This window comes from Microtus oregoni, unplaced genomic scaffold (genome assembly GCF_018167655.1).
Source record: "Microtus oregoni isolate MIOR12 unplaced genomic scaffold, Mior012 000003F_ref0000135, whole genome shotgun sequence".
Lineage (NCBI taxonomy): Eukaryota > Metazoa > Chordata > Mammalia > Rodentia > Cricetidae > Microtus > Microtus oregoni.
The window spans coordinates 33,181,991-33,208,249 of NW_024543062.1; the positions used below are offsets into that span (position 1 = coordinate 33,181,991).

General features: G+C 51.7%; 1 protein-coding gene across 2 annotated transcripts in view; it reads left to right on the forward strand.

The window, feature by feature from the left end:
- Nucleotides 1-2,214: 2,214 nt before the first annotated feature.
- The window catches only part of Myo18b (myosin XVIIIB), a 213,481-nt gene continuing 189,436 nt past the window's right edge, over nt 2,215-26,259 (forward strand). For both annotated transcript variants that reach the window (XM_041649253.1, XM_041649254.1), the window contains exons 1-7: nt 2,215-2,340; nt 17,360-17,476; nt 18,589-18,747; nt 21,030-22,253; nt 22,637-22,703; nt 23,542-23,654; nt 24,457-24,633. In XM_041649253.1, the coding sequence (XP_041505187.1) occupies nt 17,438-17,476; nt 18,589-18,747; nt 21,030-22,253; nt 22,637-22,703; nt 23,542-23,654; nt 24,457-24,633 (1,779 nt within the window). In that variant the 5' untranslated portion in view covers nt 2,215-2,340; nt 17,360-17,437. The remainder of the gene's footprint in view (nt 2,341-17,359; nt 17,477-18,588; nt 18,748-21,029; nt 22,254-22,636; nt 22,704-23,541; nt 23,655-24,456; nt 24,634-26,259) is intronic.

Genomic DNA, 26,259 nt, shown 5'->3' on the forward strand with positions numbered 1-26,259 from the left:
CAGCACCATGGGATGGCCACAAGAACAGCAGCAGTGGAGGAGTGGAGCCAGCCTGGGCCTGGAAGACAAGCTGTGTGCTGCAGAGGGCGGAGACAGAGAAGTGTCCGAGTCCTTTGGAGGAGCACCGATGACCGTGAGTGAACCGCAGACTTCAGACACTGAATTATTTACTCAGTTGGAGTTTGATTTTGCTTTGCTCGGATGGGTACTATGCTCTGGTTCTCCCCTCTTGAAGCAGAAAGTATTTGTTTTTGATTTGACAGGAGCCCACAGATGAGAGACTTTGAACTTTAAAAAGAGACTTTGGATTTTTAAAAAGACTGGATGTTTTTTAAATACTGAACTTTTATTGTTCGAATTTATAAAGACTGGGACTTTTAAAGTTACTTATGTTTTATATTGTGATATTAACATAACGTCCTGGGAATAAGTGAGAAAGAAGGTTCTAATTGAAAAGTGATGTGCTTTTGTGCCAAGCTGACAGGGGCCAGTTGTCCTGGCTAGTTTTTTATGTTGACTTGTCACAAGCTAGAGCTATCTCAACTGAGACAATGCCTCCATAAGATCCAGCCATAGGGCATTTTCTTAATCAGTGATTGACGGGTGAGGGCCCAGCCCATTGTGGGAGGTACTATCCCTGGCTTGTGGTCCTGGGTTCTATAAGAAAGCAGGCTGAGCAACCATGGGGAACAAGCCAGTAAGTAGCTCCCCTCCATGGCCTCTGCATCAGCTTCTGCCTCCAGGTTCCTCCTGTCCTGTTTGAGTTTCTGTCTTGACTTCTTCAGTGATGGACTTCATAATATGAAAATTTATGTCAAATAAGCCTTTTCCTCCCCATGTTGCTTTTGGTCATGGTGTTCCATCACAATAGTAACCCTAACTAAGCAGGGGAAAGCGCTCTTTGTGAGGTTACTGCCTCACTGAGATGGAATGAAGAGGGTGGTAACTGGTGCCGTGCAAGCACTGGGACCCAGGTTTGATCCCCGTCACCCAAGTAAAAAGCCTGGCATGGCAGTTAGTGCTTAGAATCCTGAGTCGGGGGCCCAGTGGCCAAGCAGCCCAGGAAATATGCGGGTTCCAGGCCAGTAAGAGACCTTGTCTCAAAGACAACATGGGCAGAATCTAAAGAATAGCACCCTAAAGTTAACCTGTGCTCTCGACACGCAACAGCAATACTCACGCAGGCAAGTGCACCTGCAGGCACGTGAACACGCTCACATGCACACACACACACTCTGTCTCTCTCATACATGCAGAGTGGAAATGTGATTAGGAGAAGCAGCCTGTATGTTTGAATGATTAGAGTTCTGCATTTGAGTTCTGACCGGATCCCTCGGAACTGTGTGTGGGGACCTGTGCCCTGAGGATGTACTGAAGGCTCAACCTGCCCGTCTGCTCTGGGGCTGACACCCAGGGCCATAGGCAGGCTAAGCGCTGGCTCTACACTGTGCTCTGCCCAGCCCGGGACAAAGCCTTTTGGGCAGAGGCTGGGTTACCAATGTATTTAGGATTGCTTCTGGAGTAAATGCTATCTGGGTTCAAGTATTGGCTTCCAGTGCCTTGGACAAGCTGGTTAACCTAAAAAAATTACATGTCTTTATTTCTCTATGTGTGCACACTAGGAACATGGGTGGAGGTCAGAGGAAAATCCGCAGAAGCCCTGGGGATTGAACTCAGATCATGGGTGTGGCAGCACGCCCCTCTCCTCACCGAGCCATTTCACTAGCTCCAAGTGCCTCAATTTCTACCTGTAGAATGGAGACGAGAGAGCCCCTCCACAGTGGGGCTGTTGGGAAACAGAGTGAATTAGAGCAGAAAACTCTCGCTAGGGGAGGTGCTGCCTACATTAGCTTGTTTACCGCTTCATGTCACAAAGAGTGGTTCCGGCAACTTTTACTCCGCCTAGTAGGATAGAGGGCTACTTGTCTTCCTCCCTGACGCTCGCTCGAGGCCTCTGCTCTTTCCCAAGGCAGAAGCTGCAGCTTGTGTGTGTGTGACCTGCTGGGGACGAGATGAAGGCTGAGAATATGCTCGTCCAGAGCGGTCCCCTCCCTGCCTCCATATATGTCCATGCTGTCCACAGCTGGTTCAATGGCCACCACCCCGGCTGTGTCTCCTGGCCAGACCTGGGGCTCACGGGCTAATTTTGGAAATGACTGGGGCCCAGCTGCTATCTCACTGGCTGGGGGAGGAGGCACAGCGAGGGATGTGAGAGTCTGAAGCAGGCACTCCTGACGCCGTTCCCTGCCCTGTCCGGCTCTCCACACTTGCTGGGGTCCCTTTGTGACCATCCAGGAGACTTTTGGGACAGGAGTGGTTCCAGAAACTCGAGGCCACCAGGTACTGTCGGGCTGGGCGTTATGCTGGCACCCTGCAAGCTGGAAGAAAGTCCCAATGTTCAGAGGCCTGTGTGAGTGTGTGAGGCCTTGGGACATGTGGTCTATTTTAGGCCTTCCTGAAGGCAAGTGCTTCTCAGGCCTTACCCTTTTCTGTGGACTGTGGTGTTTGCTCCAACAACGAACCATTTGGTGTAAGGATTTCATCCTAGGCCACAGAGACACTGTTTAAGCTTCCAAGTTTTGTGTCTGTTTGCCAAGCATTAAAAAAGGATTTATTTTTACATTTATTATTTATTTGGAGGTATTGTGCCAGCACACACGTGTGGAGGTCAGACAACAGCTTTGGGTGGTGGTCTCTCTCCTTCTACCATGTGGGTCCCTGGGAGAGAACTCAAGTCGTCAGGCTTGGCAGCTGAGCCATCTCTCTAGACCACTGCCAACCTTTGCTTTAAAAGTTATTGAGTTCTGAGTTAACCTCTACTGTGGAATCTGAGAGGGCAGATCCCACGTGTGTGTGTGCACGCACATATGGTGTATGTTTATGTGTTTATAGATGTATATGTATGAGTGTGATACGTATGTGTGTATATGTATGTTTATGTATGTGTGTTATATACATATGTGTGTCTGTGTGTGGTGTGGTATGTACATGTATGTGTGGTATCTATGTCTATGTGTCTGCATGTAGTATGTGTGTGTGGTATGTATATGTATATACATATGTTGTGTGGTATGTATGTATACGTGTATGCTGCATGTATATGTGTATGTTGTAATATGTATATACATGTGTGTATATATGTTGTGTGTATGTGTATATATGTGTATATATGTGTTGTGTGTATGTATTATATGTGTGTTTATGTATAGTATGTATGTATATTGTGTATGTATGTGTGGTATGTATATACATATGTGTCTCTGTGTGTTTAATCTCATTGATTTCAGCTTTACTGGTTTTCTGTCTTTGTCCAGAGGGCCTAGCTTTCCCCTCCTGAGTGTTCAGCACTGCTAAACATGAGTCTGAGCTTCCATGGGATTTTCTTTCAAATGAAGCCTATGTGTATAGTGAGAGAGGGGCTGGTGGCCCAAGGCTGGAAGATTCAGTGTTCCATGTTGCTTTCTGAGGGAAGTGTTTGCTATAACACACTGATCCACACTTCCCTTGGGCCCTGGGGAGGTGGAACTTCTTACAATACTTTGCCCGAGCTCAGAGGCCTCAAAGTTGCAGGTCTTGGGCAACTGCCTCCCTAGACAGGCAGGGAAGAGCCCAGGCCTTCCCAGGATGGCCCCGCATTCAGGACTGGGGGCTCTAGACTGTTAATTGACTTTTTGACCCTCCTAGCAGACTGTTTCTCTCAGGGCACCTGCTCCTGCAGCTGACTTCTTGCCTCTTTAAGCTGCTTCCTTCTGAACCTGGGTAGCAGGTGGAGCATCAGGAGAGGGATGTGTTCTGGGGGACAAGGGAAGCCAGAGAGAAGGAAGAAGAGAGAGGAGAGTGAAGAGAAGGAGAGAAGGAGAAACAGGAGGAGGGGGAGGAAGAGCAGCGGTAACTGCAGGAGGGAGGAAGAAGGAAGGATGAGGGGGAGGGGAGGAAAGACTGGGAGCCAGAGAAGGAAGGCAGAAGAGGGTGGCAGGCCTGGCCCTCTTTTGAGGGGCCTTTTGGTGACAATCAGGTATTTGGTTCTTCCTGCACATGGGCTTGGTCACCTTGAGTCACAGGGCCTCGTGCTGCTGACCCTGTGACCTTGGCCATGACCTTCACAGTGGAGATTTTGTTTTTTTTTTTCTAACTCCTGGCCTCTCTACTAGGACTTAGCTACCAGTGGGGCCTGCCCCACCTTGGACATTGGTGTCTCCTTCACACTGGCCTGGGAAGGGCCCTGGAATGCATGGTCCAGGTTTATCTCAGATTCCATGAGCAGTATTTGGGATCAACCAGAGACTGAAGTTCTGGCAGGTGCCCACCCAGATCATATTTCATAGCCTTCTCTTTAATGTGTGGTGTGCTTGTGTGGTGTACACAGGTGCAGTGTGCATGTGTGTGGTATGTGTGTGGAATACATGTGTGGTGTGCATGTGTGTGGTATGTGTGTGGAATACATGTGTGGTGTGCATGTGTGTGGTATGTGTGTAGAGTACATGTGTGGTGTACATGTGTGTGGTATGTGTGCGGAATACATGTGTGGTGTGCATGTGTGTGGTATGTGTGTAGAGTACATGTGTGGTGTGCATGTGTGTGGTATGTGTGTGGTACGTGTGTGGTGTGCATGTGTGTGGTATGTGTGTGGTACGTGTGTGGTGTGCATGTGTGTGGTATGTGTGTGGTACGTGTGTGGTGTGCATGTGTGTGGGGTACGTGTGTGGGGTGCATGTGTGTGGTACGTGCGTGGTATGTGTGTGGTGTGCATGTATGTGGTATGTGTGTGGTGTGCATGTGTGTGGTATGTGTGTGGAGTACATGTGTGGTGTGCATGTGTGTGGTATGTGTGTGGTGTGCATGTGTGTGGTATTTGTGTGGGGTGCATGTGTGGTGTGCATGTGTGTGGTATGTGTGTGGTGTGCATGTGTGTGGTACGTGTGTGGTGTGCATGTGTGTGGTATGTGTGTGGTGTGCATGTGTGTGGTATGTGTGTGGTGTGCATGTGTGTGGTACATGTGTGGTGTGCATGTGTGTGGTATGTGTGTGGTGTCCATGTGTGTGGTGTGCATGTGTGTGGTGTGCATGTGTGTGGTGTGCATGTGTGTAGTGTGCATGTGTGTGGTATGTGTGTAGTGTGCATGTGTGTGGTGTGTGTTGTGGTGTTCATGTGTGTGGTATGTGTGTGGTGTGCATGTGTGTGGTATGTGTGTGGTGTGCATGTGTGTGGTATGTGTGTGGTGTGTGTGTGGTATGTGTGTGGTGTGCATGTGTGTGGTATGTGTGTGGTGTGTGTGTGTGGTGTGTGTGTGTGGTGTGCGTGTGTGTGGTATGTGTGTGGTGTCCATGTGTGTGGTGTCCATGTGTGTGGTACATGTGTGGTGTGCATGTGTGTGGTATGTGTGTGGTGTGCATGTGTGTGGTATGTGTGTGGTGTGTGTGTGGTATGTGTGTGGTGTGCATGTGTGTGGTATGTGTGTGGTGTGTGTGTGTGGTGTGTGTGTGTGGTGTGCGTGTGTGTGGTATGTGTGTGGTGTCCATGTGTGTGGTGTCCATGTGTGTGGTACATGTGTGGTGTGCATGTGTGTGGTATGTGTGTGGTGTGCATGTGTGTGGTATGTGTGTGGTGTGTGTGTGGTATGTGTGTGGTGTGCATGTGTGTGGTATGTGTGTGGTGTGTGTGTGTGGTGTGTGTGTGTGGTGTGCATGTGTGTGGTATGTGTGTGATGTGGGTGTGGTATGTGTGTGGTGTGCATGTGTGTGGTACATGTGTGGTGTGCATGTGTGTGGTATGTGTGTGGTGTGCGTGTGTGTGGTATGTGTGTGGTGTGCATGTGTGTGGTGTGCATGTGTGTGGTATGTGTGTGGTGTGCATGTGTGTGGTATGTGTGTGGTGTGCATGTGTGTGGTATGTGTGTGGTGTGCATGTGTGTGGTGTGCATGTGTGTGGTATATGTGTGGTGTGCGTTGTGGTGTGCATGTGTGTGGTATATGTGTGGTGTGCGTGTGTGGTACGTGTGTGGTGTGCATGTGTGTGGTATGTGTGTGGTGTGCGTGTATGGTATGTGTGTGGTGTGCATGTGTGTGGTATATGTGTGGTGTGCGTTGTGGTGTGCATGTGTGTGGTATGTGTGTGGTGTGCGTTGTGGTGTGCATGTGTGTGGTGTGCATGTGTGTGGTATGTGTGTGGTGTGCGTTGTGGTGTGCATGTGTGTGGTATATGTGTGGTGTGCGTGTGTGGTGTGCATGTGTGTGGTATGTGTGCAGTGTGCATGTGTGGTGTGCGTTGTGGTGTGCATGTGTGTAGTGTGCGTTGTGGTGTGCATGTGTGTGGTATGTGTGTGGTGTGCGTGTGTGGTGTGGTGTGGGCCTGCTCACCACAGTCTTCATCTGTCATAAGTACAGAAGACACACAGTTGTCACAAAGTTCTGAGGAGCCAGTGTGTGGTGGAACGGTGTACCCTTCTGTGCCACTTAGAGATGAGACCCGCGTCCCCACTCTGGGAAGACCCCCACAACTCTACTTAAAGGTTGCATCTCTACACGGCCACTAGGAGGGAAGGAACAGTCTTCCTTGATGCCTGCTGTCTTTGGAAGATGAGTACATGTTTATAGGGTCTGTGCTAAGTTGGTTGCTTCAGATGTACTGGAAGCAACCAGGGTATTTGAAAACCAGAGAGGACGGTTTGGGACAAACAGAGTCTGTGGGGTGCTGTCCATTACTCCCTGTGTGCTAAGGCACAGAGAGGAGAGGCAACTTGCCTATGGGCACACAGCACTGCAGTGATAGGACTGGGCTTGTGTCTGTCTGTCCTTCGTGATGGCATTTAGACAGTCCTGATAGAAACCCTGCCTACTGTTTCCTCCCCCAAACCTCCCACCTCATCCTTGTCATCCAAGACTGGAAAGAAAATGCAATCCCAGATTTTTTTTTAAATTGTTTATGTGTGTCTTTGCGTATCTAACAGCAGAGGCCAGAGATCTGCTGGGCATACATGTTTACCTGAACAGGTGGCCCTAAGCTGGGTAGGGATGTTGGGGCTCAGGGTCCTGGGAGTTTCTCTTCACCCATCAACCTGAGCTTGTCTTCAGCTGTTTTGGGGAAGCAGCTGATGTTTGGGCTCGGGTTTCATATGGGCAGCTGGAAGAGCCACAGCATTGAGACACTGTTCCTTGGGATCAAACATTTCACTTGCCCTCAATAGTCCTGGGGCTCTGGCCTGAAGAATGAGCCCATTTCACAGCTCAGGAATGTAGGGCTTCAGAAACCCAAGGTCACACAGACAAATGAACCCAAGCCTAGGTGCTTTTTCTGGTAGACATCTGTGTGATCTGTTAAATGATTTATATTAAATCCTGTGTCGTTTCACTGGGGTGGATAGAAGACGAAGGCCGTTCTGGGTCATCCTGTTGGATTGGATGGCTGTCGGGGAGGACTGTCAGTTTTACAGAGGAGGAACCGGCACCACAAACTCACAGGGTGGCCGACTCTCCCCCCTATTTTCCTGTCATCAGTGTTCAGCACACTTTCTCATTTCTTTTCCATGTCTCATCTATTTCCTGTTGAAACAAAAACACATCTGCCTCCGTTTCTGCTCCTGCTGTTCTTCCCATTATCCTGGCGCTGGATGGGTGCTGGCATCTGCAACTGTGCCCAGGCATCACTAGCATCCATGGGCATGCACAGTCACCATTTAGTGAGACACACTGGCACAGCCACCCATTCCTACACTCACAGCAGACATGACTAGTCAATCTCAGAACACTGCTGTCTCAAATCACACACAGCCCAGGCAGTTGCCTAGCTAAGAGTCAGACTTCATTGGTCACCTCCCATTAAGTCATCAGGTCCACCTGCAAGGTCCAGCATGTCATTAAGGGCATGGTGACTGTTAAGGACATGTGACCTGCTATATAATTTAGAGACAGAGGAGAGGAGGGGCTAACAGCTTAGTGGCTGATTGGGCTGTGTGATTGGGACTTCTGTCACCTGAGAACTTTATGAGACATGGCTGATACAAACATACTTAGACCACAAGAGACCAGTGTTTTCGTCTGACAGATAGTGGAACAACAGCCCCCAAGAGCGTGGGCTCAGGTGAGGCCTGAGTTCTCCAGAGAAAGGAAGGATAGCCTTGATCCTGCCCACCTCATGTAGAGGGAGAAGCTCATACAGGGCACAGATACTTTCTTCTGAAGAATAGTGGGAGGTCAGATGAAGACCTGAGTGTGTGTGTGTGTGTGTGTGTGTGTGTGAGAGTGAGTGTGTGTGTGTGTATGAGAGTGAGTGTGTGTATGAGAGTGTGTGTGTGTGTGTGTATGAGAGTGAGTGTGTGTGTGTGTATGAGAGTGAGTGTGTGTATGAGAGTGAGTGTGTGTGTATATGAGAGTGAGTGAGTGTGTGTATGAGAGTGAGTGTGTGTATGAGAGTGTGTGTGTGTGTATGAGAGTGAGTGTGTGTGTATATGAGAGTGAGTGAGTGTGTGTATGAGAGAGAGTGTGTGTATGAGAGTGTGTGTGTGTATATGAGAGTGAGTGTGTGTGTGTATGAGAGTGAGTGTGTGTGTGTATGAGAGTGAGTGTGTGAGTGTATGAGAGTGAGTGTGTGTGTATGAGAGTGAGTGTGTGTGTGTATGAGAGTGAGTGTGTGTGTGTATGAGAGTGTGTGTGTGTATGAGAGTGTGTGTGTGTGTATGAGAGTGAGTGTGTGTGTGTATGAGAGTGAGTGAGTGTGTGTGTATGAGAGTGTGTGTGTATGAGAGTGAGTGAGTATGTGTATGAGAGTGTGTGTGTATGAGAGTGTGTGTGTGTGTATGAGAGTGTGTGTGTGTATGAGAGTGAGTGTGTGTGTGTATGAGAGTGAGTGTGTGTATGAGAGTGAGTGTGTGTGTGTATGAGAGTGAGTGAGTGTGTGTGTATGAGAGTGAGTGTGTGTGTGTATGAGAGTGAGTGTGTGTGTATGAGAGTGAGTGTGTGTGTGTGTATGAGAGTGAGTGTGTGTGTGTATGAGAGTGAGTGTGTGTGTGTATGAGAGTGTGTGTGTGTATGAGAGTGAGTGTGTGTGTGTGTGTGTGTATGAGAGTGAGTGTGTGAAAGAGAAAGTGTGTGTGTGAATGAGTGACATTAGAGTGACACAGGTCAGACCTTTGGTTGCCCTTCTCCTGTGACCCTCCTTCCCCTGTAACCCTCCCTCCCTACCCTGTGACCCTCCCACCCTCTCCTGTAACCCTCCCTTGCCTTCTGAACTTCCCTCCCCTGTGACTCTCACTCTCTTTCCCCTGTGACCCTTCCTCTCTCCCCTGTGACCCTCCCTCCCTCCCCTGTGACCTTCCCTCCTTTGTGTCCCTTCCTGCCCTGTGACCCTCCCTCCCTCTCCTGTGACTCTCCCTCTCTCCTCTGTGACCCTCCCTCCCTTCCCTGTGACCCTCCCTCCCTTCCCTGTGACCCTCCCTCTCTCCTCTGTGACCCTCCCTTCTCTGTGACCCTCCCTTCCCTGTGACCCTCCCTCTCCTGTGACCCTTCTTCCCTCCCGTATGACCTTCCCTCCCTCTCCATGACCCTCCCTCCCTTGTGTCCCTTCCCTGTGTCCCTTCCTCCCCTGTGACCCTCCCTCCCCTGTGACCTTCCCTCTCTGCCCTGTGACTTTCCCTCCCTCCCTATACCTTCCCTCCCCTGTGTCCCTCCATCCAATGTGTCCCTTCCTCCCCTGTGTCCCCCCCTTCCTGTGTCCCTCCCTCCCCTGTAACCGACCCTCCCCTGTGACCCTCCCTCCCTGCCCTGTGACCCTTCTTCCCTCCTCCCGTGACCTTCCCTCTCTAGTTACCCTCCCCTCCCCTGTGACCCTCCCTTCCCATGACCCTCCCTTGCCCATGGCACTTTGTGAACCCTTCCTCCCTGACCTTCTCTTCCCTACAGGAAAGTGATATTCCATCCTTTGTGCCCTCCCTGAGGGCACTTTGTGAACCCTTCCTCCCTGACCTTCTCTTTCCCTAAAGGAAAGTGATATTCCATCCTTTGTGCCCTCCCTGAGGGCTCCTTCCTTTGTGACCCTCCCTCCCTCTTGACCTCCCTTCCTATGACCCTCCTTCACCTGTGACCCTTTCACCCAAGTGGCCTCCCTCCTGTGTGACCCCCCTCCTTTGTGACACTCCTCTTCCTCTATGACAGTCTTTTTCCCTGCTCCTCCCCATGAGCACCCCCATTTCCCCTGCTTCTTGCCTCTGTCTCAGCTGCTTTCCTCTCCCCCCTCCCCTCTCCTCTGCCCACATTCCCCCTCACCATCTGCCTTAGGGATTCTAGTACTGTGATAAACACCATAACCAAAAGCAGCTTGGGGGGGACAGGGCTTGTTCCATTTTATACTTCCAAGTCACAGTCTCCCCTGAGGGAAGTCACGGCAGGAACTCAAGCTGGACAGGAACCTGGAGGCAGGAGCTGATGCAGGGGCCATGGAGGGTTGCTGCTTACTGGCTTGCTCAGCCTGCTTTCTTATAGAACCCAGGATCATCAGCCCAGGGATGGCCCCACCCACATGGAGGGAGGCATGTTTTCCAGGAAGATTCTGTCTTCCTAGACACGCTCTACCCACAACAGCTTCCAGCACTTTCCTCACTCACTCACTCTGTGCTTTTTAATGGCCTGGTGAGATCGGAGCTCACTACACAGCCCTGGCTAGTCTTGAACTCAAGATCCTCCTGCCTAGCTTCCCACATCTGGGATTCCTGATGTGTGTGTGCCACCACACCTGGCTCATTCCCTGTGCTTTTTCAGTTCTGAGTAAGACACACTGCTGTAGATATACCTAGCTATGTCTGGCCACAGGCTCTCCTGCCTCTAATGAAAAAAGGGTTTTTATTCCTTTCTGTTATGGTTTGTCTCAAGGTCTGCACCATGAAAGAAGCACAGCCACCTCTTTTGGTTACTTAGCCAAGGTCAGAGTGAATGAGCCACAACTGTCACCTTTGTCACTTAGCCAGTAGACACAGGTGCTCCATCTGCTCCTCCCATGTCTCGGGCAGACATTAATCATCAACCAGAGGTCTCCTTTGTCCCTCAGTGTAGATACAGCTCATAGTTCTTCCTATGTAACACTCTAAGTAGCTATACTCTTAAGGATCAGTCTGGGTACTGGAACCGATTTGACCCTGGCTGTAGCAGTCATATCTTTCTGGAAAATGGCATATTTGGTGGAATTTTGGAGAGACTAGTGAATAAAGGAACTGTCCCTAGACACCTGCCATTGGGCTGGGGGACTCTAGTGGGCTCAGGACCTTGCAAAGTGGAAAACAAAGCCCGCCACACAAGCTGCAGCCCCGTTAGGAGAGAAAAGGTAGATTGCTGCTGCACCATGCCAAGGCTGTGCCGGGTCTGAGGCAGGTACTTCCATTCTCCCAGCGTCCCTGCTTTCCTGAGTACCTGGCCTCTGTGTGATCTTAGGGAGCCGGGTGACAGGCTATCCAGTCTTTCTTGGTTCTGCAGGAGAGCTCACAGGGTGAGCCCTCTGCCTGCCCGCAGGAGAAAGGAGGCCCAAAGTCATTTCAGGATCAAATAAGAGAGAGAACCAACCTAGTGTGGGAAGCTGACATGAGCCACGCAGAGGTAGGCCACAGGCAGGGGGACCACCGAGTTCTAGGGACCATTGACCCACCTGAGCTCAGAAGCTGCTCCACTGCCTAGCTGGGTCCTGGAGCTTCCTACACCTTCGCCTGAGGGAGGGAACCCCAAACTGGAGTTCCTCCCTAAAACTCCTGACACAGGCATTGGAAATGAAATGCAAAGGCTCTCCAAAGTGATGTCATTATAGCTGTGCTGTCCCCTAAAGGAGGAAGGGCGGAGAGTTTAGAGCCTGGGCTCAGAGACCATCCCCCTACCCTGCTGTGTGACCATGTGCCCATAGTCCACCTCCATGATCCCCAGACTCCAGCTCTTCCTCCCCACACTCCCAGTCCTCCCCCTCAGTAGACACTAGTGCTTGTGGAAGGTCTTTCCTGGGACTTTTGGACTTTCACTGGTGACCCCAGGCCAGGACCTTGACTTCTCTGAGCAGCTGTCTGCCCCGTTAGTGACTCTGGCCATACATACTGGCTCAGATCCAGCAGGGTTGGGGCAGTTTCACTGTGAGGACCTCAGGGTCACGAGCACGGTCAGTTCTTGACCATGGGAACAGATGACTATGGCCACTGAGTCAAGACAAACTCAGGTTGCTTTCCATGTGGTGCCTCCCACTTCACAGCAAAGGACGCTGAGAGCTTCCCAGGTCTCCTAGGATGTGCGTAGTGGTCAGGATACCATGCAGTCCCACTGTGAGAGGGATATTGGGGTCCTGTCGTGGGCTCTCCCTGAGTCCCTGTCCTGTGAGTGGGAAACCAGGGGTCCTGTCGTGGGCTCATCCTTGTCCCTGCCCTGAGTGGGACATCAGAGTCCTGTCGTGGGCTCTTCCTGAGTCCCTGCCCTGAGTGGGACATCAGGGATCCTGTCGTGGGCTCATCCGTGTCCCTGCCCTGAGTGGGACATCTGGAGTCCTGTGGTGAGCTCACCCCGAGTCCCTGCTCTGTGAGTGGGACGTCAGGGATCCTGTCGTGGGCTCGCCCTGTGAGCTGTACCTTTTTCCTTCTCTCACTCATTCATGGGAAGGAGCCATGTCACAGGAAGCAGAATGGGATGAGGTTGTTCTGTTACTTCACCGAGAGAGTGTCTCTCAGCTGAGATCTCAGGGGAGTGAAGATGGGAGTTATGTAGGTGGAACAGCATTTGAGGCAGGTGGAACAGCATTGCAAAGGGCCTGGGGTGAGAATGTACCTGGAAGGGTATGCCTGGGGCTTAGTTTACCTGCCTTGCTGGGAGGAGCTGGTAGGCGGGTGGTCATGAGGGGCTCTTTGGTTCCCATGAGGACTTGGGCATTTATTTTGGGAGGCAGATAAACTCAGTGGCTGTATCTTGGAGACTAGACACTATGGGTGGTGGGGGAAGCTCAGAGGGTCATGGTGGAACCTTCAGGTCCTGCCTGAACATGGAAAATGTTCCAGGTCACTTACATATCCAGGTACTGGCCTCTCTCACTGGCCCTCCCCCACACAGGAGTCTGGAGAGGACACAGTATTCCAGAGTCAGCACTGGGAACTGCTTAAGCTGGCATCAGACAGCATTGTGGGTCAGGCCTAGAAGGGACGGCAACTTGAGAACACCATGTAAATGCAGGGGAGATGGGGCCTTGCAGTACAAAGGTCTCCAGGCCCCAGTCAGTGAGACTAGCCTGCAGCCTGTGGGTGGGGTTGGGGTGCTGGGCACTGGGACACCAGCTGAGACCTGGGGGAGAGTAAGCAGCTCAGGGTTGTCACAGCCAATGTTCCTTGAGTCTCCGGATGGTGAGTGATTTCATCTCAGGGCCATGGCCAGAGCCTGGGAGGACACGGTAGCCGGGACAGCCAGTGTCACGTCAGATCTATTCCTGCCCTGGGCTCAGCTCCTGAATTCAGAGCCTATGAGTCACTAGGGCATTCTCCAGTGTCTCCCAAGGGACCTACTGTGGGGAAGGGGATGGCCTCATGCTATCTGCACACTGAGCTCAAGCTGTGGGGATTTTTCCATAGGGAAAGACCTGGCTGCTCTGGCCACCTGCGCAAGGTCATGGTCCAGCCTCCCACTGGCATGTAGTCTCTTCAAGCCTAAATGTCCCTTCTTGGATCTTTGAACCTGGAGTTTCTTCCTTGCCCAGGCATGGAGAGAGCTGGGAGGCCAGCCAATAACTGTGGGCTAACCAGCTCCCTGCACCCAATCCCTGTGTGTGGCAGCTGCCAACGCCTAGGGTCAGGCTCTCTGAGGACGAGGTCAGACTGCTCACCAGGCATTGCTGGGGCCGAGTTAGAAAGAGCTGTGCATGGATACTCTGTACCCAGTGTTCTGCAGTGCCCGTGACTACGGGCTGCGAGTGCACATGCAATGTGCTTATAGCCAAGCTCCAGGCCTGTGCGGCTGTAGGAAGTCAGAGACCAAAGAAGGCTCTGGTGTGTGTGTGTGTGTGTGTGTGTGTGTGTGTGTGTGTGTGAGAGAGAGAGAGAGAGAGAGAGAGAGAGAGAGAGAGATTTTTACCCCTCTTTGCTTTTTAAATTATTGTACAACATAACACAACACTCTGAACAAATTTTCCCAACTTACAGAGCTGAGAAAAGATGAGATATTGACTCCTGGCATAAGAGACAAAAAAAAAAAAAAAAGAAACAAAAAATGGAATGAAACAAAAAAAGATCTCCAGCACATGTTCACACGCATGAGCGTGCACCTCCAGGACACATGCTCACACACGAGTGTGCACCTCCAGGACACATGTTCACACGCATGAGCGTGTACCTCCAGGACCTATGTTCACACACATGAGTGTGTACCTCTGGTCTCACTTCCACTCTCAAGTCTCTCTGTCTCTCTCTCTGTCTCTGTCTCTGTCTCTCACGCACACACACACACACACACACACACACACATGATTTTACTATCAGTACAAAGTATAGGATCCGGAAAGGAGAGCAAATCCAAGCAGCCTCTGTGAGCCTTCTACACTGATCTCCAGATGTGTCCTATCTCCTGCAAATGACAATATCCTGTCCTTCCGCATGATTGCATAAAACTACATCGTGCATCTGGACTGTATTTCTCTATCTCCACTGATGGGCATCTGGGGCTGGTGCAGGAGTAAAGCAGAGGCGCAAGTGTCTCTGATCTGTTGATGTAAGTCCTGTGGAAACATTTCCAGGAGACATGTGGCTGCCTGGTGTGGCAGTTCTGTTTTCGGGGTTTAGCAGACCCTCCACACTGGTACATTCCCACCATCTCAGCTGAGGTCTGATTTTCCTACAGTCAAATGCCCCATCTTTTATTTTTTTAATTAAAAGTTTTTCATGTATTTTGAACGTATTTCCGCTCCCCAAACTCCTCCCAGATCTTCCCAACTCCAATCCCACCCACCTTGATGTTCTTTCTCTTTCTCTCAAAAGTAAGAAAACCAAACAAAAAGACAAAACAACAGAAAGAACACTCCCCAAATCCCCCAAATCAAAACAAACAAGGAAAGGACCAATAATCAAAAAAAAAAAAAAGATGGTTAAAGCAAAATGAAACAAGTCAACAAAAACAGCGTTGAGATTTTCCTTCACCCTGCTCTCCCGTTCCCTGTTTAATCCCATATTCCAGTTTCCCCTTTGTCTCTTCATAACACTGTGCTCTGCTTCTCCTTCCTTGGAAGATCCCTTCCTGCCCCTAGACCCTTACTAGGTACCCAACCTCTTGGGTTTTTTGGATTGTGGCAGGCATATTGGATTGAAAGCTTAAAAACTAGGTTTCACATAAGGGAGGAAGCACGTTTGTCTCTTTGGATCTGAGTTACTTGTTCAAGATGATACTTCTAGATCCATTCATTTGCTTGAAAATTTCAGTCTCTTATTGAATATTTCCATTAGCCACTGTCAGTTGGTGGACATCTAGGCTGTTCCAATTTCTGGCTATTATGAATAGAGCAGTAATGAACGTAGGTGAACAGCATCTCTGGAATAGACTGTAGAGGCCTCTGAGTATATGCCCAAGAGTGGCATAGGTAGGTCTTGGGGTAGATAAACTCCTAGCTTTCCACACTGGCTGTCTCAGTTAGCACTCCCACCAGCAATGACGAAGTGTGCCCCTCCCCCACATCCTTACCAGCGTTTGGTCATTTGTCTTATTGATCTTGGCCATTGGACAGGTGTAAGAGGAAATCTCAAAGTGGTTTTTGATTTGCATTTCCTTGATGACTAAGGCCGTGGAACATTTCTTTAAGTTCCCAGTCATTTGTGTTTCCTCTTTTGAGAGTTCTGCCTAGTTTTACACCCCATTTTTCCCCCTTTGATTTCTTGGGTTTTTTTTTTTTTTTTTTTTAATTTTCGAGACAGGGTTTCTCTGTAGCTTTTGGTTCCTGTCCTGGAACTAGCTCTGTAGCCCCTTTAATTTCTTAAGGCAGGGTTTCTCGGAGTAACAGCCTTAACTGTCCTGGAACTAGTTCTTGTAGACCAGGCTGGCCTCGAACACACAGAGACCCGCCTGCCTCTGCCACCTGAGTGCTGAGATTAAAGGCGTGCGCCACCCTCACCTGACTCCGACACCCCATTTTAATCGAGTTATTTGTTTTCCTGATGTCTTTTTTTAGTTCTTTATATATTTTGGATATTAGCACTCTACTGGGTGTGTCGTTGGTAAAACTAATTTCCCATTTTGTAGCCTGCTGCTTTGTCTGTCCTTTGCCATACAGAAGCTTTTCAGTTTCAGGAGGTCACATTTATTAATTGTTGATCTTAGCACCTGTGTTAATGCTGTTCTGTTCAGAAAGTCGTCTCTTGTGCCAGCGTTCAAAGCTATTCCCACTTTCTCTTCTATCAGCTTCAGTGGATCTGGTTTAATGTTGAGGGTTTTGATCCATTTGGAGCTGGATGTTTTGCCGGATGGGCACTATGGCTCTATCTGCATTCTACAGGCAGCTGTCCAGTTGACAAGCATTTACTGAAGATGCTGTCTTTTTTTCCCAGTGTATAGTATTTGATTCTTTATCAAAACCCAGGTATACATAGGTGTGTGGACTTATGCTTGAATCTTCCATTTGATCCCACAGACCAGGGTCTGTTTCTGTGCCAATATCACGCAGTTTTCATTCCTCGAGTTCGGTAGTAAAATTTGAGGTTGGGGATGGTGATGCCTCCAGCAGTTCTTTTATTGTTTTGGGTTGTTTTAGCTATCCTGGGTTTTCTGTGTTCCAATATGAAGCTGAAGGTTGATTTTCTCCCCCAATATCTGTGAGAATTATGCTGGAATTGTGATGCAGATGACCATATTAATGGTTCATGTGTAATGCACTTGGGTCAGGATGTGGACTATTCCATGCCTTCCAGAAAGTTTCTTTGTACGACCCTGCAGCCAAAACTCCTCTCATCTCTACTGCCCTGAGCTAAGTAGACTCTTCGGGGACTCGATCACCACGCTGCTTAGGCAGGCATGGTCTCTGTGCAAGTGCTTAGGAGCTGCACACAGAAGACCATGTGTGTTTCTCCCTCGACACAAAGCTATGGTGTCGAGTCGTGAGGAAGAGAATTTCACACACTGTCCGGTGTGTAGCTGGGGGCTTCACTGCTGGGCACACTCTCATGCGAATGGACGTCTGTCATAGTAGAGCCTCCTATAATTGGTGTGGGCAGGAAGAAACGGTTGACCAGGGCAAAAGCCTCTTCCAGGTCTTCGTGGTTCAGATGGGACAGCGCTGTCCCTTCCCCTTGTGATGCTGGCAGTGGTGGGAGTAGAGCTAAACCAGTTCTAACCAGTCTTTCTCTTCTCTACCCTCTCTGTCTGCTCATCTCATGCTCTCCACAAGCCTGTGAAACTTCACTCCGTGTCGGCCTCCAGAGCACAACCTCATCTTGTCACCTGCAGCCCAGCCAGCAGTGTCGTCATGGCCATATCATCACGCCTTGCCCTGTGGGAGCAGAAGGAAAGTAGTGTTCCGGGGCTGTGGTCACAGGGCCGGGACTCTACCCTGGCGACATGGGCCACCTTCCCACCTCAGGCAGAGTGACATCCCACTGTCTCCAGGGCCTGATCAGTCCTTCTGGGCCTAGCCTGGTGACTCCTTCCACACCTGTCACCTGCTTTGCCCTTTCTCATTCCTTAGCAGGAGGCTGGTGGCACAGCCTCTCATCCACACCTCATGGCTTGGGGCGGGGGAGGGAGTGGAGGTGAGCTGTTGGCTGCCAGTCTAACGCTGGAGGATTTCTGTGAACCTTCTCTGGTCCCCACAGAGACCTGGAAAAGGCTCTTACCCTGGTCACCTGTTTCTTCCCATTCACACCTATCGTAGGATGCGCTAAGAGCTTCCTTGTCTCTGTTCCTCCACTTCCGTCCTCTTCTCTTCCCCTCCTGTCTCTTCTCCTTGCCCCTTCCTTCTTATCCTTTTTCTTCCCTTTGTATAGACAATTTTCCCCAAACCTTTCTTTTCTTTCTCTCTCTCTCTCTCTCTCTCTCTCTCTCTCTCTTTCTTTCTTTCCATAGTTGGTTAAATCCATAGACACAAATAGGAAATCCAACTGCATAGGCCATGGCTAAAGGTCTTTCCTGCCTTCTGTGGTCTTAGCACACAGAAATAATCTGTCATCTTAATCCAAGTCCCCATGAGGCTTCAAAGGTGGGAGGTACCACAGAAGCAAGCTTAGAGCACAGTGCACCCTGGGAGTATCCCTGTGTTAGGTGGGAAAGGCATCTTCTCCTAGAGCTCCTCCAGTGCCTACCTGGGGCCAGAAGCACTAGGGCACGGGGGCCCAATGTGTGATTCACCCCCTTGACATCCCCAAAAGTGCTTTGAGAACAGGAAGGAGCCCTGTGGTTTTGATGGTTTGTGTTCCTCTCAGGAGGAGATTCTCTCCTGTGTGGACGCTGCTATCCCTGGTCCATCCATTCTCTCTCTCACTGTCTCAGCCTCCTGGCATCCCTCAGAGCCCTTCCACTTTCCTCTCGTGTTGTCCCCTAGGCAAGTCCCAGGCAGTGTCCCAGACTGTCTGGAGGGGGCCCTAACCCTGCAGGCTCACTCCCAACTCTCTCCACACACAGATTCGAGAGGAGGATAAGAGCCCCCCTCCATCCTCCCCACCTCCCTTGTTCTCCGTCATCCCTGGGGGCTTCATCAAGCAGTTGGTTCGAGAGACAGAGAAAGAGTCCAAAGAGGCTAGGCGAAGGAAACAGGCGGCGCTCGCCTCCCCAGAAGCAGAGGTAAGTGGTGGTGGTGGTGTTGGGGGGGAGCACTGGGCACCTCCGTCCCGCCCTGAGTCAGTCATTCCCTCTTTGCCCCCACTGTCCTACTCTTTCTTGTACTTGCTTTGTTGAGCTCCTATGTAAACTAAAAAACCCATCTCCGATTGCCCACCCCTGGAGGGCCTCACATTGCTGTACTACCCGACTTCCCCATGCATGTTTTTCTTAGGACCACACTGTACTCTTGGTCACAGGTCTTATTGGGAATTCATTAACAGCAGCAGCTGCCGCTCACTCAGCTCTGTATCAGCTCTCAGGCCTTGAACTTGCTTCTGTTCTAGGCGGGTCTGGAGTTTCTACTCCTCATGCGTCAGCCTCCTGAGTAGCTGTGGTTATAGGCCTGGATCAGTTCCCTCATGAAAGCAGAAAAGATGCTGACACAGCACTTAGTTGGCTAGCCTGAAGCTGAGCATCAGCATCCTTCTGGGTCAGGTGCATGTGCTGGGGGTCCCCGCTCCAGTACCCTCCAGCTGCAGGTCTCCCAGCCCCTCCCAAGTCTCCTGAAACATCCATCACCCAGTAACAAAAGGGTTAATTTCAGCCAGGTTGGAGAGCCTGGCTGCTTACTCGATATGGTACCCTTTTGATTTGAGGAAGGTCCGCAGAAGAACTTTTGCTGTTCTGAATGACAGCAACCAAAGCTAGCCCACGGAAGGGGCCAGTGTCGCTTCCCTAGCCCACGGAAGGGGCCAGTGTCACTTCCCTAGCCCACGGAAGGGGCCAGTGTCGTCGCTTTCCTGGTCCACGGAAGGGGCCAGTGTTGCTGGGCAGAATTCCAAGGCTGGACACTGGGGAGGCAGGCTTGGAGTACAGTGCATCCTGGGAGTATCTCTGTGTTAGGCAGACAGGGCTCCAGCTCCGGGTGCCTCCATACCGCCCTCTTGTGGTGAAGAGAGTGATGGCAGTGCTGGACTGGAAGGCTCAGGGTTGACAAATCTAGGCTTTGGCCCCAGTCCACAGAATCAGACCCGCTCCTTCCTGGCCTCCTCCTCAGTTCATCTATGTCACATGCGCTTGCACTGGTCTATTGATATAGAATTCTCTGCGACAGCGAGCTGCTCACAATCGACTCACAGCAGCTGTGGGGACAGTGGTCCAGTCTCATAGAAGAGACTTAAGGCACAAGCAGAGGCCACGGCATGCCTTGTGGATAGGGATCCAGTTTTCACAAATGTCCCTGCTTCTCACCAAACAATGCTCACTTAGTGCTTGTGGCCTTGTTTAAAACTCAGTGCCCTAGTGGGCATGGGAGTCATACCCATTTATCAGAGGTGGAGACTGAGGCCCTGAGAGGCCAAGATACTTTCCCCAAGGTCATAAGACCAACAGAGGCAGAGCCAGGCCATGCAAAGTCTGCTCTCTAGAGCTGCCTGGGAGGGAGGAGCAGGATATGTGGGTGAGACACGGAGGAAGGAGAAAGGGCTCACCTGCTGGTTGTCACCATCAGCATGAGCAGGCATGAGGTGGCAGGGAAGGAAGGAGTGGACAGGCCAGGGACCAGAGGGTACCCAGCTTAGCCAGAGTGTAGGGCCAGTGGAAACAAGCTGACCCTGACAGGCCTGGAGGAACCCATTGAGGGCGTGTTAGTACACTTCCTGTAGACTTGGAGTGGCCACCAGCTGATGGGTGGGGGATGGGCGGGTGGGCCGGACAGCAAATGCTAGAACCAGGAAGGCTGCAGTGATCGCTGCCTCTGCTTTCCCACTCTGAGATTCCAGAAGACCTAAACTGCGGCATACCTGTATTGTGTGGGAACCAGAGCTCACAGAAGGTAGGAGACAATGGGCCACAGCCACCAGGCCCATGATGAGAACATGTCTCCCTACCGATGACCTCATCAGGAGGACCGAGGTAGAAACAGGAGTAATAGCCACAGTCACAGCAGCTCCTGAGAGCTGACTGTAATGGGCCACTGCCCGGCCTAACACCACACTGCAAGGCAGGGCTTGATGAGCCTCACGCTATTGGTAAGAAATTGGCTCAGAGAGGAGAAGGCATTTACCTAAAGACACACAGTGGAGAGACAGAGGTAGAGTTGAATTTGGTTCTGTTGGACTCTCGCGTCAAACTTCCACTCCCGATTTTGCTGACCTTTAGCCTTTGTCTGGGCTGAAACTTAATGCCAAGCACAGAGTCTACAGTGTCAGAAGGGCCTAGGCATCTTTGGGTGGGTGAACCTGGGCATAAATGGCCACCAGTGAGTCACCCAGCAGCTAAATACTTTGTGGTCTCTTTCCTAGACCCCAGAAGTTCCCACTCACCAAGCCAACAAGACCAACAATGTCCCCAAGTCTGGAAGCCAGCAGACTTCCCAGGACAGCTCATCAGCCACTCAGAAGGATGCAGACATTCCAGGCAAGGAGCCCCCAGGGGCTGATGACAAGAGCTCCACCCCTGTGACCAGCACCAGTGAAGAGAGGCCGCAGGAATCGAGTCCTGCAGGAACACCAGCCAAAAGGACACTGCCCCTCAAGAGGAGCGTGAGGAGGGGTGATGTGTTGCTGATGGTGGCCAAGCTGGACCCAGAGCTGGCCAAGCCAGAGCAGAAGACCCAACCTCGTGACACCCCCAAAGACAAGACTCCAGACCCAACCACAGATCCTGGAGGGACAAAAAAAGGGGCAACCACAGGGGCTCCCTGCAGACCCCAGGCACCCGTGCCTGAGAAGAACGTGACTGGGGATGATGGAGCCACAGGCCAGGGCACAAAAGAGGGGAAATCTCAGGGCTTAGAGGGGAAGGGGATCCGGGACCCCCAGACCAAAGGGCAAAAGGAACGTGAGTCCCAGAGCACGGAGGGGCAGGGGACCCCGAATCCAGTCCAGGGGGTAGGCAAAAAGGGACAAGTGGGAACAGTAGAGAAAGAAAGAGGGGGTCCTCCAAAGAAGATGGAAAAAGGGGATGGGTCCAAGGGCGCAGGAGCTGAAGTGAGACCTTTGGAGCCCCCAGTCCCCACAAGGAAGTGGGGAGGTTCCCTGGGCCGAAGGAGCAAATGGGACAGTTCTCAGAGCAAGAACAGAGAAAGTGAATCTCAACATAGGGGTGAGAAGATGGGAAAAGCGGAACCCAGGGGGCAGCCGCAGGAGGCTCCAGGGAACATGGAAAAGGCTGAGAGACCCCAGAAGAAGCCAGTGACACTAGGAAAATGCCAGGAGCAGCCTGAGGTGGCAGTGGAGACTCAGAGTCCCCAGGAAAGTTGCAAGGCCCCAGGCGGGATACCTACAGAAGAGACCCCGGCAGAGGCTGCAAGAAGGGAGAACCAACCAGAAAGCAGGGTGCAGGTGGCCAAGGAACCTTGTGTGCATGCAGAGGAAGAAGTGGACATTGTGGAGTCTCAGGCAGAAGGGCACGTAGACTCCATTCCCAAGCCTCACTCGGAAAGGCCTTCTATGCAGAAGCCTGTGGAGGAGAAGCAGGTCCTGCAGGACCCAGGCAGCAGGGGCCAGAGTGGAGACTCTGACCAGGTGATGGGCTATGGGCTGTGGAGCTTGAGGGATGGGAAGGACATGCCTTAGGGGAGCTACAGGGGAGCTACAGGGGGGCAGAGGGCTGACCAGAGCCCAGCACATCAGGGGACCAGGAGAGCTCTTCCCTGAAAACTGAGGCTCCTGGGCTCCAAGTGGCTCCTGCCCAAGCTAGACTTCTCCCCTGTCCACTCCCTATGCTACTTAGTGCTTGTCATGTCCCATGTCACCCACGATTCTCTGCAGTGACATGTAGTTTCTCAGGCCCTTCTGTTAGAAGGTTGCAACCTCTGGCGGCTGTGGAAAACTGCAGGTGTGGTGTCCCCACACCAAGCCTGGGATGGTGACCTTTGATGATTCAGTGCTGCTCTCTCTGCTCCCAGGCCTCAGGGGACAGCTGGTACGAGGCACAGAAAGTCTGGCTGGTGCAGAAGGAGGGATTCACACTTGGTGAGTGGGTTCAGCTGGGGTCCCTGTTCTCCTGTCTCTCCCACCACCAGTTCCCAGCCAGTTAGATTCACTCTCGGAGTAAGGAGGGAGAGGAGGAACCCAGATGAGACTGGGATGTTCAGAGGCGTGGGGGATGAAGAAATAGCACACAGCTTGGATTCCAGAGTACGACCAGGACCGCAGTCCAGGGCCAGCGGGCAGAGAGATGCCCTCTCCCGAGCCCAAGCTTGCTGACTGGTTGAGCTGTAGGCTACATTCTAAGTCATTTTTGTTCCAGGGAACATGGAGCTGGAGGCAACTGTTCTGACCTGACCTAGGTGTGGGGTGGATCAGTGGGCCCCACCCACTGAGGGGCCTGCTCAGTGCCCTGTAAGTCAGACTCAGCCTTTGTCCCTAAAGGGCTTAGGGCAATGGTTCTCATCCTTCCTAATGCTGTGACCCTTTAGGGCAGTTCTTCATTACTGACCCCAACCATAAAAACTATTTTCATTGCTACTCATAATTATAACTTTACAACTGTTACAAACTGTGATATAAATATTTGTGTTTTCTGGTGGTCTTAGGTGACCCCTGTGAAAGGGTCACTTGACCCTCCTGAAGAGGTCACAACCCACATGAGAACTGCTGGGTTAGGGGGTCACAGTTGAGGCCCTTTATGTGAACAGGGACAATTGAACTTCTCAGCCTGTCCTAAGTCCTGTCTCCAGCTCCTTGACCTGACTCAGAGTCCCTCCCCTTCCCCTCCCCTCCTCTTCCCACCTCTCCCCTCCCCTTCCCCTCCCCTCTACACCTCCTCTCCCCCTTCCTCTTTCCCTCCTGTCTCTGGCTACCCACACAGCCACAGTGCTCAAACCAGACGAGGGGACAGCTGACCTGCCGGCTGGAAGGGTACGCCTTTTTATCGACGCTGACAAGACTGTCACAGAGGTGGACGAGGAACAGGTTCACAGAGTGAGTTGCCCTTCCCTCTCTCCATGCTCTGTACCCTCCATCCCCACCCTGCCAGAAGTTTCCCTGACTCTGCCTACAGATGTCTAGAGCGCTTATGGGAAGAGCCCTATGGCAGTCATTGCTCTGCCGGTGGGATCCCATCATGGGATCACTCCCTCTAGCCTCTCTGTAAAGACAGGCTGCTCAGTCTGTTGCTGTAGTTCTGACTGACCAGAGCAACAGAATACTCTGCATTTTGTGAAGATCATTTTATGGACACGCTTCCCTTTTCACCCTGGATGCCAGGGAACTCAGTTGAATGAGAAACTTGCTGTTGTAGCATAGGTTCCAATGGCCTGTGCTTTGGGCATCGACCTTTCTCTTAGGTAGTTGTGTGTTTCTTCATAGGAGCCTTGGTAAAGGAGAGAGTTGGCCACTGACTTCCACCCATGGGTGTCATCTAGCATTTCTTTCTAAGACCTAGACAAGGAGACAACAGCAAGGGACATGTGCCCACCTGAAGCCCCTGCCTGATGAGCTCTGGGTTTTACTTGGTCTGACACTGATCTCACAAGGCAGTGAATCCAGGAAGGGGGACAAACACAAAGAAAATAGGCAAGACAAGGAGAGGGGCTATCACTTCTCATCTGTGTGTTGGCCTTTGTCACACGGCTTTGAAATGACAAGACCGAGCAGTGTGTGGGTACATGCAGGCATCCAGGCATGTGTATGCAGGCACATACATGTCCACAGACACATGCATGGTGGTGTGGATGGGGTAGGGGTCGAGGAAGCCAGGAGAGATCGTGTGTGATGTCTGCAGGCCAACCCATCTGAACTGGACCAGGCGGAGGATCTGGCTTCTCTGGTCAGCGTCAACGAGTCAAGCGTTCTGAACACGCTTCTACAACGTTACCGGGCTCAGCTGCCACACACCCGTTCAGGCCCTGATCTGATAGCAATGCAGCCCCAGATGACCACAGTGCCCCCTGCAGGGAAGGTGAGGTGGGACCATGGTGGGGGACAGGGACAAGTGGATGACTCTTCTCCTGGACACTAGAGGGGAGGACAGAGTCCAGCACCCAGGGAAACCCTCAACTTGGCTCGGGATGAGAATCTGGGACTTGTCAGGCGCTGAGGACCGTGTGACCCCCTGCTCCCTAGGTGAGCTCTGGTCCAAAGTCCAGGTGGCTGTAAACACTAGCTGGACACCCACCTGGGAAGCCTTCACTGAGGCAAAGGCCAGGCTGCAGCTCCTCTTAGCTCCTAACATATGCTAGACTCAGAAGTCCCCTGCACCCACATCCAGGTGAGACAGTAACCCCGTTTACCCTGATATTTATTGTCCATTAAGTGGAGGAAAAGGCATTTTTGGTCGGGAGTAGGCAAGAAAGCAAAGGCTCATGGCGCCACCTGGTGGGCAGGCTTGGACCACACCTGTGCCCTCTGAGCCGTCCCAGGCAGCTGCTTGCTGGTGGGTGTTGGGTTCTCAGGAGCGCCAGCTCTGCTGCCCTGTTGGCTCCTAGCGAGGGAAACAATCACAGATGGTAAAATCCACGGTGGCCAGAGTGGACTGGACACATGTGGATCAGGGTGGGACTGGAAGAAGCCAGTCGGCGAGGTGCACACGTCACAGGTCCTGTGCAGTGACAGAATCACAGGAGCCGACGGAGGATGCCCAAGACCCTGGGCTGCAGACAGATGGAGACGGGGATGGTGTGTGAGCACGTCCTTTGTGCGCTATTCCTGACTTGTGGAGATGGGCCCTGGGAAAGCCATGGTGCCCTTAACCTTGACACTCGACTGTCACTCAGGGTTGCAAAGTCACACTATACTCACTAAAGTCCCATGGTACAAAGTCCACCCAACATCTCTCGTCTCAGACTGGATGTTATAAATTGGGCAAAAGCATCTAAAAACGGGCACGGGGAGAGCTGTGAGTGCCACTGCCCTGGCCTCCATGTGGAGGGCACTAGGTTCTTTCCCTCCCCCAGTCCTCCCACCTCTCAATCTCATAGGAAGTTGCCTTTGCTCAGTCAACCTCTGGTTCCCCAGACAGCCACCAACTAGGGGGTAGGTGTGCAGTGTGGCCTGGGACTAGGAACAGTTTGAGTCTGGACTGGGTGGCTTCAGGACACAGTGAGAGGCTCCTTTGGGGTTGGAACACATTGAAGTGTCTATGGGGGTGTGTGAGCTCACATGTGAATGTGGGGTACAGATGGGGGGTCTGTGCACTCTGCAGGAGGCCCAAGGTGCCACAGGTAGGTCTGTGTGTGCCCATGGGTGTATGATGTCCCATCTGTTCTCCATACAGTTGGCGGGGTGGGGGAGGGTGTGGCTCGTGAACTGGAGTTCCCAGACTCTGAGGCTACATCGAGTAGGGCATGCCTTGTCCCATGGCTTCTGATGAAGAACCTGCTGGCTGCTGGTGACCAGTGGTTTAGAAAAAGACTCAAAGCAGGGTGAGGTCACTCCAGCTCTGGGGCCTCACGCAGACCCAGCTAGAGGTCTGAGACATGCGGAGGGCTCTGGGGTATGTGCCCGGGTTTCTCCAAGTCTCAGGGAGGGGTCAAGGCTAGGCTGGACCCAGCAGTCACTGTGGGGTCTGGGGGCCTTGGAATCCCAT